This window comes from Mesoplodon densirostris, chromosome 15 (genome assembly GCF_025265405.1).
Source record: "Mesoplodon densirostris isolate mMesDen1 chromosome 15, mMesDen1 primary haplotype, whole genome shotgun sequence".
NCBI lineage: Eukaryota > Metazoa > Chordata > Mammalia > Artiodactyla > Ziphiidae > Mesoplodon > Mesoplodon densirostris.
In genome coordinates this window covers 77,376,620-77,392,433 of record NC_082675.1, presented here as the reverse complement: position 1 = coordinate 77,392,433, position 15,814 = coordinate 77,376,620, and the positions used below count along the sequence as shown (strand labels likewise).

Below are 15,814 nucleotides of genomic sequence, written 5' to 3'. Positions count from 1 at the left end.
CGCCTACTGGTTAAAATTTAATCGTAACCCCCAAATCAACAACTCCTGGCGCTTTTGCAGTTATTCTCCAATACATGCAGAACAGCGAAACTTTTGAGTCACCGGCTGGACATGGATGTCCCCAGCCAAGGGCAAATGGGGTGACACTGCCTTCTAGTTTTAGCTCTTACACTGGAAATCACAGTCCTTTTTGTGGTCTATTTAGTGTCCTATTTTGGGCATTTTTGTGTTTTTTATTGGTGAGTTCACTGTTTAAAATGGCCCCCAAGCATAGGGCTGAAGTGCTGTCGAGTGTTTCTAAGTCTCAGAAGGCCATGATGTGTCTTCTGGAGAAAGTCCATGCATTAGATAAACTTTGCTCAAGGCTGTGTATTGTGAGTTCATTGTTAATGAATCAAAATATTTCTTAAATAAGGTGTCTTTAAACAGAAACACATACAAAATGAGGTTATGTTCACCCACCCAGGAGTGGTGGTTCAGTATTTGCTAGCTCAGTGTTTGTGGTGACTTTATAGAACCTAACTACTGTGAATAACAAGAATTACCTGCACGCGCACATGCATACATGCAACAACACAATAACATTTATTTAAAACAGACTTCCTACTCCTCCTATACATCCCCATCTCACCTGGATTGTCCAAACAGCCCTTGTACTTTATATTTCTGAATGCTTATCAGAGTTTGTTATGGACTGATGTTTGTGTCCTCTCAAAATTCATATGTTGAAATCTTATCCCCACCCCCGCAGTGTGATGATATTAGGAGGTGGGGCTTTGGGAGGTGATTAGGTCGTGAGGGTGGAGCCCCCATGAATGGGATTAGCGTCCTTAAAATAAGAGACGGCACAAAGCTTGCTTCCGCGCTCTCTCTCTGTTCGCCACCATGTGAGGACACAAGAAAGTGGCTGTCTTGAAACAAGGAATAGGGAATACACCAAGAGCCCTGTCATGCTGGCACCCTTATCCCAGACTTCCAGCCTACAGAACTGTTCTGTATATATATTTGTTGTTTAAGCCACTGAGTCTGTGGTATTCTGTTATAGCAGCCTGAACTGCCTAGGACAGAGTTCCAAGAGAAAACAAAGAAACTAGAAACCTGTTCCCTCCTTCACTGTCTCAAGTTATAACCAGCAGGGAGGGAATGCTTCCTGTTCCCATTCTTTTCAGACCAGAGCTGGGTGAACCTGAGAAGTCTCCACTCCCTCTGTGTTCACTCTCCGAGGCCCAGGTCAGATCTGAAGCACCAAGACCAATTTGCATAACATGGACATACTGTCTGGAACATACAGACAAGTGTCATTTTCCTTGGAAAATTCAAATTCCAGTATCCCACTCAAAAGTAAGTGCATGTGGACTTCCCTGGTGGCACAGTGGTTAAGAATCCGCCTGCCAATGCAGGGGACATGGGTTCGAGCCCTGGTCCAGGAAGATCCCACATGCTGGGGAACAACTAAGTCCGTGCGCCACAACTACTGAACCTGTCCTCTAGAGCCCGCGAGCCACAACTACTGAAGCCCGCGCGCCTAGAGCCCATGCGCCGCAACAAGAGAAGCCACCACAATGAGAAGCCCGCGAACCCCAAGGAAGAGTAGCCCCCACTCACCGCAACTAGAGAAAGCCTGCGTGCAGCAACAAAGACCCAACACAGCCAAAAATATATATATATATATATATATATATATATATATATATATATATATATATATATATATATATAAGTAAGTGCATGTAAGCCTGTGTGGTTATGAACAATTTTGACATATTTTTAAATATCTTAATGCACTAGGTTTGGGGCTTTAATCAATTTTGGCAGTAGACAGAGTGAATCTTTCTTTCCAAGAGACAGCAATGAGTCAAGCTCATTACTAAGCAGTGGGAAAGAAAAAAGACTTGATCAGATGCTTCTGCTCAATGGAGTTTCCATGTTACCTTCTCTGGACAAAGTCTGCCAGCTATCTCTAACACTTTAGAAAAATTACAATGTTTAGAAAAATGCTTATTTCCTAGTTCTGTCTACTGAAAAAAAAAAAAAAAAACCTATATACAAGGATCAATCCAGTAGCAATGAGCCTTCCCAGCACCCAGACTGAAGTTGCTAAATAAGATGTTCTGCTGAAAGCAATGAGAAATCCTTGGAGAAATGGCTGATTCCAGCTTTAGGGCAGGAAACGTCCAAGATGAGGCTGGGAGCAAGAGAGCTCAGAAGGACACCGGGGGCCACATTGAAAGACTTGGGGGCCACCTGGGAGAGGTGAGATAATCCAAGCACCAGTAAAACTAGTAACCGCAATAGATTAAAACACCTCAAATACGTAAATGCATGAGTTCATAATTTTCATACAAATCCTTTGGAGACAACTTGGTGATCGAGTCATTATTTTGAAAAGTGGTAAATAAAGTTACAAGCATTCATTCTGCCTTTCCTGTATATACTGTACTTCAGGGTAACAACCCGTTGATGAGGGAAGTTTCTCTTTAGAAAGCATTCCAGCCAATAAAGGAAGATGGGGTGATGGAATTAGAACATCACCTTTCTGCAGCCCCTAATGAAAGTGGATCTAGGCCATGATCATCAACAGCTGCTAATATCACCCAAAAGAGAGAGAGGCAGCTACTCTGAGTACTGACATCACCACATTATGCTCACCTTTGAAGGAGTTTTGTCAAAAACAAAAAAGAAAAACCTAGATTCTGATCAGGTTTCTAGATCTAATAAGCCCTTTACAGGAAATATCAGAGATATAAATATTCATATATATATATATATATATATATATATATATATATATATATGAATCACTTTGCTGTATAGCTGTATAGCCGAAACTAACACAATACTGTAAATCAACTATACTTCAATAAAAACAAAACAAAACAAAACTATTCCAGAACAGAAGTTCTACATGAAGAATTTTAACACAATCCTTCTGGGATGCGAAGCACATCTTTCTGGGGGTCTGTGGTCAAAACTTCTTCCCATGGCCCCTAAAAGAGACAGTATTGCTGTATCTAAAAATATCATTTATCCACACAGCCCCCGACTTGACTGACTCACCTGTATCACAAACTTTATGCAGCAAGCATTTATCTTCTTCATTCCAGGTGTCCAGGTATTCATCCGGGCCACAGGGCAGACAGATGCTTTCAGAGGTAGCAGAGCATTTGGAAGACAAGTACTTTCCTTAAATTAGAAGGAGAAACATGCACCAATCAAAAATACTTCCTCCCACAAAAGCCAACAAATCAACAAAAATGCACCAATCTGGGAATTCCCTGGTGGTCCAGTGGTAAGGACTCCATGCTTTCACTGCTGTGGGCCCAGGCTCAATCCCTGGTCAGGGAACTAAGATCCTGCAAGCCATGGGGTGTGGCCAAAAAAACCAACCAAACAAAAAACAAGCACCAATCTACTGGACCCCTTACATGACCATTATCCCAGGACATCCCCCAAAGGTAGACTGATACATGAGATAAGACCACATCTCACAGCGACGGCTCCTCAGGCCTCCCGGCTGGCTCAGATAACCTCTCCTGGGTTTGCTGTGCCTGTGTTCACGGCAGTCTTTTAGATCTTCTAAGTAAAAGATCACCCTTTCCACCCCAAACCTCTGCTGACTAAGGAAAAGAACTATGGTTTTCAAGCTGGTGCCTGCAGGACTTGAGGGGTTCCCTGGGGGCTAAGCAAGAGGAACTTCCTCTCCCCTCTCCCCTCCCGTCTTCAAAACCCCTCTACTGTCAACCTGGATAGTTAACTTCTTTTGTCCCAAGTACACTGTGGGCTCACCGTTAACTTAGTTTGATCAGAGAGTAATACACACACACACGCATGCATGAAAATCACTGGATCTTCATTCTACGAACCCCCAAAATATCTGTAGCTGAAATATCTAAAGGATCTTGTTATAAGGTAAGCACCTTTTCCTCAAAGCTCTCCTCCTCTCCCCAGAAGAGTAAGTGAGTGAGGACCCTCTGGACTTGGGGCTTCACTGAGGCCATAGAAACACCTGGTCACCTTCTGGCAGAACAACTTTGGGGAAGTGGTGACCAGTCCACCTTCTACCCTCAGCAGGTATTGTGAGGAGGAGTTATAACAGGGTTTTGGCAATTTTTAGCAGTGATTCTAGGATAGATTACCACCCCCATCCTCCGCTAATTTCTGTGAAAATAATACCTTTTTTTTTTTTTTGGCCACACCGCATGGCTTGCAGGATCTTAGTTCTCCCACCAGGAATCAAACCTGGGCCCTTGGCAGTGAAAGTGCCGAGTCCTAACCACTGGACCACCAGGGAATTTCGCAAAATAATACTTTTAAATAAGAGTTGTATCTCATATTTTGAGAGTTTGAATCACAAACTTCTAAAACAGAGTTTCAGAAACCATCTTGCCTTCTCAAGAAACAGCGTTTGGGAAAGCTGGTACTTAATTCATGTTCCAGCACATACTTAATTCAAATACCAGTTTCTGAAATTGCTCTTGATTTTTAAATGATTTCATCTACTGAGAGAAAAGTGTTTGTCTTCAGAGTGACAAACACCACTACCTGCCACTGGCTTAAAAAGCCTACCCAATTTCTTTTTTTTTTGGTCTGGCAGGATAGAAATGGTTCCTTAGATTAAAAAAAGAACCCCACCCACTTTTGGAGGACAATGACAGGAGGTTTAGAAGTACAAACCTGGTTCACATTTGTTACAGCATCGTCCAAGATGCTCGTAATGCCTCTCGCTAGTACACGGAGAGGTGATCTGCAAAGTCACCTAAAGAGAAAATGCGCATCAGGTAGAGATTAGGCACAAGTTCTTTCTAGAGAAAACAGAAAGTGAATTACTGACTCACATTTCTGAAAAGTATAAGAAATCACCATAAACAGTCCTGAAACTGCTCTGCATAATACCACCCCCCTCCCAAAGATGTCACTTTCCTATTCTAGCCCATTTCTCCCTAACAATGTACAAAACCAACGATTCTGGCACCCAAATCCATTTAAGCATTTAAAACAATTTCGGTCATGCTCATGGTAATAGGCCGGCTGAAAGGGAAATTTACAAATGGTACACAGAAGGTTGAAAACCGCTTTACACAACCCACGTACGAAATTGGTCCCACTTCTGTGTCATCACATGGTGGACAGTTTGCTCAGGCCACTTTGGTCATAAAACTGTAGAAGGAGAGAATGGGGCCCCCTAACCTGTGTCTTATACCAGGGGAGGCCAGGTGTGGTCTTACAAAATAGCTCTGATCTTAAAAAGATGCTTAATACCGCTTACCTTTTAAAATTTTAAACATGCAGAGAATCTGAAAAAGTGGGACAGCAAGGGGTTACAGGGAGCCTTCTGGCTTACAGCCAGGAGCCCTGACCGACCAACCGCGCACTGGCTGAGGGATCCCCGACACGCTGCTTCAGCTCTTTGAACCTTGTCTCCTTTCTGTATGATTCTAATACCAATATTAATTTCCGAGTCTGCTCATCTAAGCAGATCAAAACAAAAAGCCAAGCCCCCTACAATCACTCAGATTCTTATGTTTGCCACAGAAAAGCTCTTTTCTTTATCAGCTTTCTCCGTGTCAGAAAAAAACCCACACATTCCTGTTGACAGGCAGGCAGTGGAGTTACAGGCTGAACGATGAAGTGGAAGCGTTGGGCTCAGCTGCACAGACTTCACACTGTGAATACCAAGGGTCCGGCTCCTGCTGGGTCCCAGGGATCCAAAGTTACAACCTTGCCCTCAAGGGACTTCCGCACACCAGGGTGTGTGCTATGATGGAGTCAGGTGGGTCCCTCCCTCAGCTGAAGGCCAGGGGAGGCGTCCCAAGGAGTGTGACAAGTGAGCACAGGCTTGCAGGATAAAAAAGAACTCAGCCAGATGAGAAAAAAGGAACTGGTCCGTGGAAGTAGAGGGCAGGGCAAGGAAGCCGTCTTTGGCAGAGCATGAGATGTTCAAACAGGGATACTGAGGCCTGAAGTGGCATGTCGGGTGGGGCTGGCAGTGGACACCATCAGCAGAGTCCCGGGAGATGAGACCAAGGACGGTCAGAGCAATCAGAGGGCTTCACCTGCCTATTAAAGAGCTTGGATGGGAGGTGTAGAAATAGTGTAGCTTGGAAGAAGCCGTGCATCCTCACAATACCTGTTATGAAGGAAGTTTTCTAGAGAGAGCACCACACCCAGAAAAACCCAGGCTAGCTGAGTAGGGTGTGCAGGATGCCCCCAGTATGGACCTCTCTGACCTCCCCCAGGCCAGGTAAAGGGCTTCCAGGAGGGTTGGGGCCAGGGACAGTTACTCTGAGGCTGATGAGAATGTCAAATGTGCTTCTGGGCCTCCCTGGTGGCGCAAGTGGTTGGGAGTCCGCCTGCCGATGCAGGGGATGCGGGTTCGTGCCCCGGTCTGGGAGGATCCCATGTGCCGCGGAGCGGCTGGGCCTGTGAGCCATGGCCGCTGAGCCTGCGCGTCCGGAGCCTGTGCTCCGCAACGGGGGAGGCCACAGCAGTGAGAGGCCCGCATACCGCAAAAAAAAAAAAAAAAAAAAAAAAAAATGTGCTTCTGGAGCCAGGTATGCCAGGAAGGTTGTATTCAGACTTGCTTCCGAGACCTGTCTAACACTCTCTGTGGACCCCTGATAACATGGATTGATGCTCCCCGAGCAGGGTCTGGTGGACAGTGCACTGAACATTAGGAAGAATGGTGTAACAGAAATCACCCCACCTCTCCTTTCGGGTCTCTTTTTCTCTTTGTTTTTATAGGAATCTGTTTCTCTGCGCCTGGTACAGTAACGTGTGCACATAAAAGAAAGATGCAGAGGCAAAACGGTGAAGCTGAATTCGGTCAATGCAACTTTTTTTGTTTGTTTGTTTGCGGTACGCGGGCCTCTCACTGTTGTGGCCTCTCCCGATGTGGAGCACAGGCTCCGGATGCGCAGGCTCAGCGGCCACGGCTTACGGGCCCAGCCGCTCCACGGCATGTGGGATCTTCCCGGACCGCGGCACGAACCCGCGTCCCCTGCATCGGCAGGCGGACTCCCAACCACTGCGCCACCAGGGAAGCCCCTCAATGCAACTTTTTTTTTTTTTTTTTTGCGGTATGCGGGCCTCTCACTGTTGTGGCCTCCCCCGCCGGACGCGCAGGCTCCGGACGCGCAGGCTCAGCGGCCATGGCTCACGGGCCCAGCCGCTCCGCGGCATATGGGATCCTCCCAGACCGGGGCACGAACCCGTATCCCCTGCATCGGCAGGCGGACTCTCAACCACTTGCGCCACCAGGGAGGCCCGACAACTTTTGTCTCACAAACAGGATTCGTCTGAGCCTGACGATATGTGAGCGCTCCTGCGATGCTGATGACAAAGGCAAACAAGAGAAATGTGTGGTTGGAGACAAAGGTCGATTGCTTCTGACCCATAGGAAAGCTGCAAGAGTCTCTGTAAGATAAGCACAGACTTTGTCTGTATCACACACACAGCTTCTTTTTAGGGGAAATTGGTAAAAGGACTCCCCCCAAGCAGCAGCTTAGAAGCTCTGTCAGGTGCTACGGCTGTGCCCTGGGCTCCAAATCCTGGTACCTGGTGATCATCATTGACCTGAATATGTGGACAATTTGTTTACACGTGTAGGAGAGTGGCAGTGATTCATTCAACCCATCCACCATCTAACCCAGGAGCGTAATACCTCCTAGCAAAAATGGGGAAGCTACTGATTCCAGAGGTAACCAGATGTCTTAGCTCTTAAACCGATTTTCACAGATTATTCCTTAGAATCCATATCTGTCTCCTAAGCTTACTGTGACTTTACACCTGGACATGTCTTCTTTTTTTAAAATGGAGATATAATTCACATACCATGAAACTCACCCTTTCAAAGGGTGCAATTCAGTGTTGGTTTTTTTTTTTTTTTTTTTGTATATTCACAAAGTTGTGCAACCACCGCTGCTGTCTAACTCCAGAACACCTTCATCACTCCAAAACGGATATGTCTGCTTGACACAGCTCTAGGATTACAGATCTTTTAAGCTGCATAAGCAATTCTGCTACTGGGAGAATTGGCTATGGTGAGGCAGAAAATTATGGAATTAATCTAAGTTAAGGTATAGCTTAAACTGAACCCTACTTTATTCTTGAGTTACATCAGGTACTTTGCAGTACACCTTCAAACCTTCAAAATGGCAATAAATATACAACTCAAAAGGCAACGTACATACCTAGATATGGTTAAGGAGATGTGGTTTGCGGGTAAATAAGAAGAATCTGGAAAACTCTCTGTAGGAGGCCTACACCTTCAGAAGGCAAGACATGCCTTTGTTGTTTTTTCCCTTCTCTTGTCCTGCCTCTCTGCTTCTAAGAAGCTCTCTGCTTCTGTTCCCCACTGGCAGGGCTGCAGCTCCAGGATGACCCTCTTATGAGAGGATCTGCAGCTCCCCGGACCTCACACAGCATGTAAAGCTTGCCCTGTGCTGGTCTCCCTCTGATCCCGAGCTCCACGTCCGGGAACCCTGTGGTTTGCTCTCTGCACTGCAGTCCCCGCAGTTGTAACTATTAGGAAATCCAGATCTTGGACACCCTGGCCTGTCACCTTTTGCTGATCCCCTGCGGACTTGTCCCTCCAAGCTACAGGCCAGACGGGCTCTGCCTGCCTGCCTCCTGGATCCCAAGTCCCTGCGTCCAACCTTCTTGGGCTTGGTTTCCGGTTAGCCTGAGCTGGATCTCCTTGACACCAGCCTCCCTCTGTCTGGAGAGCCTGCCAAATACATCCCCAGGCTGGCGTTTTTCTGATGTGAATGAACGGATGCCCTTCAGCCCCTCCCAGTCTGACCCCTTCTTTGTCTTTTTTAACATGTTTATTGGAGTATAATTGCTTTACAATGGTGTGTTAGTTTCTGCTTTATAAGGACTTCCCTGGTGGTGCAGTGGTTGGGAATCTGCCTGCCAATGCAGGGGACATGGGTTCGAGCCCTGGTCCGGGAAGATCCCACATGCCGCGGAGCAACTAAGCCCATGTGCCACAACTACTGAGCCTGAGCTCCAGAGCCTGAGAGCCACAACTACTGAGCCCACGTGCCACAACTACTGAAGCCTGTGTGCCTAGAGCCTGTGCTCTGCAACAAGAGAAGCCACCGCAATCAGAAGCCCTCACATCACAGTGAAGAGTAGCCCCCGCTCTCCACAACTAGAGAAAGCCCGCACACAGCAACGAAGACCCAATGCAGCCAAAAATAAATAAATTAATTAATAAAACAAAACAAAGTGAATCAGCTATACATATACACATATCTCCATCTCCCCTCCCTCTTGTGTCTCCCTCTCACCCTCCCTATCCCACCCCTCTAGGTGGTCACAAAGCACCAAGCTGATCTCCCTGTGCTATGCGGCTGCTTCCCACTAGCTATCTATTTTACATGTGGTAGTGTATATATGTCCATGCCACTCTCTCACTTTGTCCCAGCTTACCCTTCCCCCTCCCCATGTCCTCAAGTCCATTCTCTACGTCTGCGTCTTTATTCCTGTCCTGCCCCTAGGTTCTTCAGAACCGTTTTTTTTTAGATTCAATATATATGTGTTAGCATACGGTGTGACCCCTTCTTTTTCCTACAGATTCTAGCTCTGACATCTCCCATCTCAACAGCAGCTGGAAGAGCCTCCAGGCTGCTCAAGCCCCTCCTGGTCCTCTGGCCTTTCCCTCCCAACAGCTCAGAATCTGGGCCTGACTCTATAGCCCCCAAGACCAAGCTCCCAAAGGTTATGAGGTGGTAGCTCTTATTATTGGTAGCAATCCTAGTAAGGCAGTTATTTGATAAAAACATGTTCCTGCTTCAGTGTTTTGGAAGCAACCTCCCAGGGAATGGGGGGATTCAGCAGAAGGCTGCAGATTTTCAGTTCATCGGGTGGTTTTGTCAACCACCTCCAGTCTCCTCTCTTTGCCCAAGATGTAGCAACAGAAGGCCTTTGGTAACCGAGTTGAAACGTACAAACTTTGAGTTACCTACGTTTTTGCTTAGTTTGCCTTCAGGATTGACTTGTTTCCCTCTAAAACAATAGAGCTTCTGAACCATCGTTGTTTTCATTAAGCAAATAAAGCAGAACCACTTCTAAAATGTCTATTTATTGAATAAAGAATACAGTCACATACATTCAAATTCAGGTCTGTTGCAGCGTTTGTGTTTTAGGGAATACGATTTGATTCATGCATGGTACTTAGAAGTCTTGGAAAAACCAGCCACGTCCTACCACAGTTCTTAATCAATAAACTACAAAAGTAATGTTTGGCCCACAGAGTTTACATCGACTAACTTCTGCTTTCTAACAGACTTCCCCTGAATGTATAAGAAACACTAGAGTCTGTTTATAGCAAATATCCTTTACATCCCCTGCCTTTCCTTTCCCCCCATATAAATTCCTTGGAAAGTCTAAATAAAGGAGTTAAAATGGCAAGACAATACATCTGATTTATTGGCCATTTGTTGCCTCACTTTCTTGTGTGTTTTGTGTCATGTGTATATTTGTTTCAGGGCATACAGGCTGGTATTTAATTTTAACGGCTGACAAACTCTTCTGGAATAAGCATGTCTGTGCAAGGCTTTGGGAGGCCGGAGGGAGATAATAAATTGTACATCAAAATTGTCTTTATAAAGCTCCGTGGATTTATTTCCCAATGCAATGCCATGTTGGGTCTAATCCTGAGAAACCCCAAGCTGAAGAAACAAAACATTTCTGAGCTGCAGAGACTGAAGGATCTGTATTCAGAATCCTGCAGGGAAGGTTGACTTAAATATTTATTTTTCGTGCTGTTAATCAACCCAATTGTAGTGAAAGCCATTATGAATACTAAAATTACTTTTCTGCTCAACTAAAAATTCATGCTGACATATAACAAAAGAGAAAGAAGCTTGGCTCCTTCTGTCAAGCCAAGGGGAAAAGAACCCAACCCAGAAGAACAAATGAGGGATTTTCCATAGATTTCATTTTATAAAATATCATCCATGACTATACTTGAGAATTTGGCTGTAAATTAAGTAAAGATGGTATCAAATTTCTGAATGTTACAGTTAACGAAAGATGTGGTTTTTCTTAAGAGAGAAACTACTGAATGTGAAAATAACACCTAATAGTTCTGCTTCCCTTGAAAAAAATATCCTTAAAGAAAGTCACGAGTGAAAAGTGCTCTAATCCAGAATAGAATAGACAACAAACAAACAAAAGGTCTCAGTCATAGGCCAGAGGAACCGACAAACAAATGCTGTTCCTTCTTGTCCATTTCTTTGAATGTCTGTTTTTTTAGCTGGCTGAGCAGTCAGGCCAGAGACGAGGTCTAAGTTTCTCCCCTCAAAACATTTCAGTTAGTGAATCCAAACACAGACCCTTTCAACCGAGATGTTCTAGGGGACCTGCTCAGTTTGGTCCCTTTCTTAGCTCCTTTACTCCAGAAGCTCCCAGTGGCCCTGCTCTATTTTATCCGGCTTTCTACTCTTGAACATGGCACAGTTATACGTCTGTTACTGCAAAGAAAGCATCCACTGTCATGCCTCTCAGTTAAAAGTTCAGAATTAGAAGTGGATATCAGAGAGGAATCATTTTGAGCTTGCACATCAGATAAGGCAGGTTTCCAGAGAAAACAGAAAAATGAAACACTAACTGAAGTAAAGTCTGACATGCCAGAATGTAGGGATTTAGCAGAGCAGAGGCCAGGGCCAGAAAGACACAGGGAGAAGGGAGTGTGGTACCAGTGCGCTGGTGAAGACGGAAGAAGCTGCCCGGCCAGGTAGCTCCCCTGGTCGTTTAGCACAGGGCAGACTTCAGGACAGGATTCTTCCACCCAGGGCAGCTCTTAGAGTTGAACTTCCAGATTGGCCTGGATAGAAGAATGCCTGACATTTCTTTAATAAAACTGTCTACATTTCTACAATTTGAGGACAAGGGGGAAAAAAGTCAGTTCTAAGCCTCGGTCTCTTCACCTGTAAAATGGGGCTAATAATTGCACCCATCCCACCTCAGTGAGGATGAGATGGTATAATTCATGGAAAATGATGTATCAATGGCAAGTGGCAATACTCAGGAAAAATGAAGGCTCTGCTTTTTCACTTTGAAGCGAAGGACCTTTCTAGCAGGTAGCTGGGGGAATGAGGCGGGACGGGAATTGCGTCACTTACTCAGCACAGGGGCGCACACCTGCTGGTGGTCGTTAGGGGGGATGCTACTGTACGTACCTGGGCAGAATCGGTGAACTCCAATTACTTTTACCAGATCGTTCCCTGGTCATGGGCTGGAGGGAAAGGAGTGTGACAGAAAAAGGAAAGAGGGTGGAAAAGAGACCAGGGACTCGTAGAAAAATTCTGAAGGCCTGGCAATTGTCCTGAGCGTACCATCCCTGTTTAGTTTTAACATGGCTCTGATGACAAAAGCTGGCGGCAGAGTGTTTCAGCTGGGCAATTGGAAAAACATGATTTTTGGGGTTTTTTTTTTTGGCTGCACCTCAAGGCTTGCGGGATCTTAATTCCCTGACTGGGAATAGAACTCGTGCCCCTGCAGTGGAAGCGTGGAGTCCTAACCACTGCACCGCCAGAGAATTCCCAGAGAAACATGTTTTTAATCCAAAAGGTTTATTTCTTTTAAAGCATGTTTGACTTCACATAAAGAAGTGCTTTCTCATGAGACTGAAATGGTGGCAGGTGGCCTGAGTCATGGCAGTGGCTTTCTGTCTGAAGCTTCAGTCGGTGATGGGGACGGAAGTCGGGCTGGGGAGGGAGCGAGCTTACTCAAAGCTTCTGCTGATAAAGTGTTTGCTAGATTCTGTCAGTGATTTCTGTCAACTGGGATAGAATCGAGCTATGACCAAAGGCCCTTCTAGACATTTTCATTTTAGAAAAACTCAGAATTTCAAGCAGAAAGAATTTCAAGCTTACAGGTTTACAGAGAAAACATCAGGCTTGTTTTTCTTTTGCACAAACCAAAGCTTCACATTTCATACTTCAGAACATTACACAGGCACCTATGAAGATAGTATGTTATCAATTAAAGAGACAAAATAAAGGAGCAACTTTTGGGGATCTCCTGTGCACCCCAGCAAATCATCCTGTGCACTCCCTGGAAAACACTGAACTGTGGAACATGTTAAGAGTGTGAAGACCCCACGTTATGGAAGCCAGGTATGTGGTCTAAGTCATGATGGAAGTGGATACAGAGAATCAGAAGGTTTAAATAGAAAACTCCCTGAGTGTCCAAAATACTACAATTCACTTTACAGAAATATATTTTACACACAGCTCTTGAAAAAAAAATTCTGCTGCTAAAAGTGAGGCTCGGGACTTCCCTGGTGGTGCAGTGCTTAAGAATCCGCCTGCCAATGCAGGAGACATGGGTATGAGCCCTGGTCCGCGAAGATCCCACAGGCCGTGGAGCAACTAAGCCCGTGCATCACAACTACTGAGACTGTGCTCTAGATCCCAAGAGCCACAACTACGGAGCCCTCGTGCCACAACTACTGAAGCCCGCACACCTAGAGCCCGTGCTCCACAACAAGAGAAGCCACCGCAAGGAGAAGCCCACGCACTGCAACGAAGAGTAGCCCCTGCTCACCACAACTAGAGAAAGCCCGCGCGCAGCAACGAAGACCCAACGCAGCCAAAAATAAATAATTTACATATAAAAAAGTGAGGCTCAACTGTTCTCTGATTAGTACAATATGAAAAGATGTGTCTGTTTGAGAAGAATGTGAAGAAAATGACCATCACGAATACTATCATAATAATTGACCTGCTACTAAGGGATTTGGGGCATTCTAAAATGCATTTTACGAATGTGTTTCCAGTGATAAAGAGTATTCAGAACTCCAACTCGAAGGCGTTCATCACAGCTGGTCAACTCCTGCTGGTCTCGTTGAAAACCCACTAATATGAATCAAACCCCTCCCCACGTACAGACCACTCCCCATGAAGGGGTTGTGAGTTGATTTCCTCACTGTGCAGACACTAGAGGAAGGCCAGTCATTCCTCTGCCTGAGTCATTTGCCTTATCTTGTAAGACGACTTTTCATGATTATGACCAGAAGACAAATTTCGGCCTGGTCTAGGGTTTAATGATACAAAGTACCAGTCTCTTAAAAAGCTCTGCTATCATCACACCTTCAAAGCTGTCTTTACTGAGCTCTCATATATCAATACTTGTGCAAGGTATTGGCTTCTGTAGGACAAGGGGATGAGTCCACCCCTACCCTCTCAACGTGTGTCGCAGCAGAGGACACAGGCAGCTAGAGAGGAGAGAAAACTAACAGATAGAGACGCACAGGACAACACAAGACCTGATGCACTGCATATCAAGTTCCACCAAGTCCCTGGAGGCAACCCTCACTGGTCACGGACTGGGAAGGGGAGGGAGCCCTGCCTGGGATACACGGGAAGGAATCACAGAGGGAGATGCACAAAGCCCAGAGGGCAGGGGCAAGGGCAGGAGTGAAGAATGGGGCTTGGGCAGGTGGAGGGGGAGAGGAGGGGCAGTGGGCGACCTGGGGCAGATGCAGAGGCAGGGGAGTGGGGTCCTGGGAAGAGGCAGCTATAGAAGAAAGGGGGGTCATTTTTAGCAGCGCCATGGAGTGTATTGCAAACAGTGGTGGAATGAGAAGGGCCAATGAGAAGGTGTGAACTCCTTTTGGCAATGAACAGTGTCTGATGGAGGGAATGACGGGTGTCTTATGGAAGGAATAGCCATGTAAAGAGCTGGCATGAACAAACAAGGTAGGGAGTCTGGATCTTGCAGGAGGAGCAAAGAAAGTGGCTTATCTCAGGGAGATGAGAAAGGGCTGTCTCCATCGTGAAACACTGAATTTAGGTCTTTTTATGCCAGTCCTTCGAAAACCCATTTTTTGAAAAACTTTGGGGGCACTTTAATTAAAACTGTTTTTATTGGGGTAAAAATTATCTATCTATCTATATAACTAAATTTGTCATTTAAACAATTTTTTTAGTGTACAGTTCGGTGGCATTAATTACATTCATGATGTTGTATAACCGTCACCATGGTCTCTTTCCAGAACATTTTCATCACCCCAAACTCTTTTAACCATTACACAGTAACTCCCCATTTTCCCCTCCACCTGGGAACCCTGGAGTTAAACAATAATGCCCCATTTTCTCCAGCCCCTGGTAACCTCTATTCTGCTTTCTGTCTCTGTGAATCTGACTATTCTAGGTACCCCATATAAGCGGAATCATCCAGTATTTGTCTCTTTGTGTCTGGCTTATTTCACTTAGCATGGTCTTTAAGGTTCATCCATATTGTAGCATATATCAGAACTTACTTCCTTTTTATGGCAGAATGATATTCCATTGTATGAATACATCACAGTTGGTTTATCCATTCATCTGTTGATGGACACGTGGGTTGTTTCCACCTTTTCTCTGTTGTGAGTAGGGCTGCAGTGAACACTGGCACACAAATATGGTCATTCTATGTTCAGCTTTTTGAGGAACTACCAAACTTTTTTCCATAGTTGCTGCACTATTTTAATACATTCCCACCAGAAATGCGGGAGGGTTCCAATTTCTCCATATCCTTACCAACACTTATTATTTTCCTTTTTTTTGCTAATAGCGATCCTAATGGGTGTGAAGTGGTCTCTCAGTGTGGGTTTTTGTTTTTTTTTTTTTTTTTTTTTTGCGGTACGCAGGCCTCTCACCGTTGTGGCCTCTCCCGTTGCGGAGCACAGGCTCCGGCCACGCAGGCTCAGTGGCCATGGCTCACTGGCCCAGCCGCTCCGTGGCATGTGGGATCTTCCCGGACCGGGGCACGAACCCGCGTCCCTTGCATCGGCAGGCAGACTCTCAACCACTGCGCCACC

General features: G+C 45.6%; 1 protein-coding gene across 1 annotated transcript in view; it reads right to left on the bottom strand.

Moving 5' to 3' along the window:
* Nucleotides 1–15,814, bottom strand: part of TNFRSF11A (TNF receptor superfamily member 11a) — a 55,813-nt gene that overhangs the window by 26,369 nt on the left and 13,630 nt on the right. Inside the window, exons 2-3 of the mRNA XM_060118378.1 lie at nucleotides 4,675–4,756; nucleotides 3,058–3,183 (exon numbers count right to left, since the gene is read on the bottom strand). Coding sequence (XP_059974361.1) covers nucleotides 3,058–3,183; nucleotides 4,675–4,756 — 208 coding nt within the window. The remainder of the gene's footprint in view (nucleotides 1–3,057; nucleotides 3,184–4,674; nucleotides 4,757–15,814) is intronic.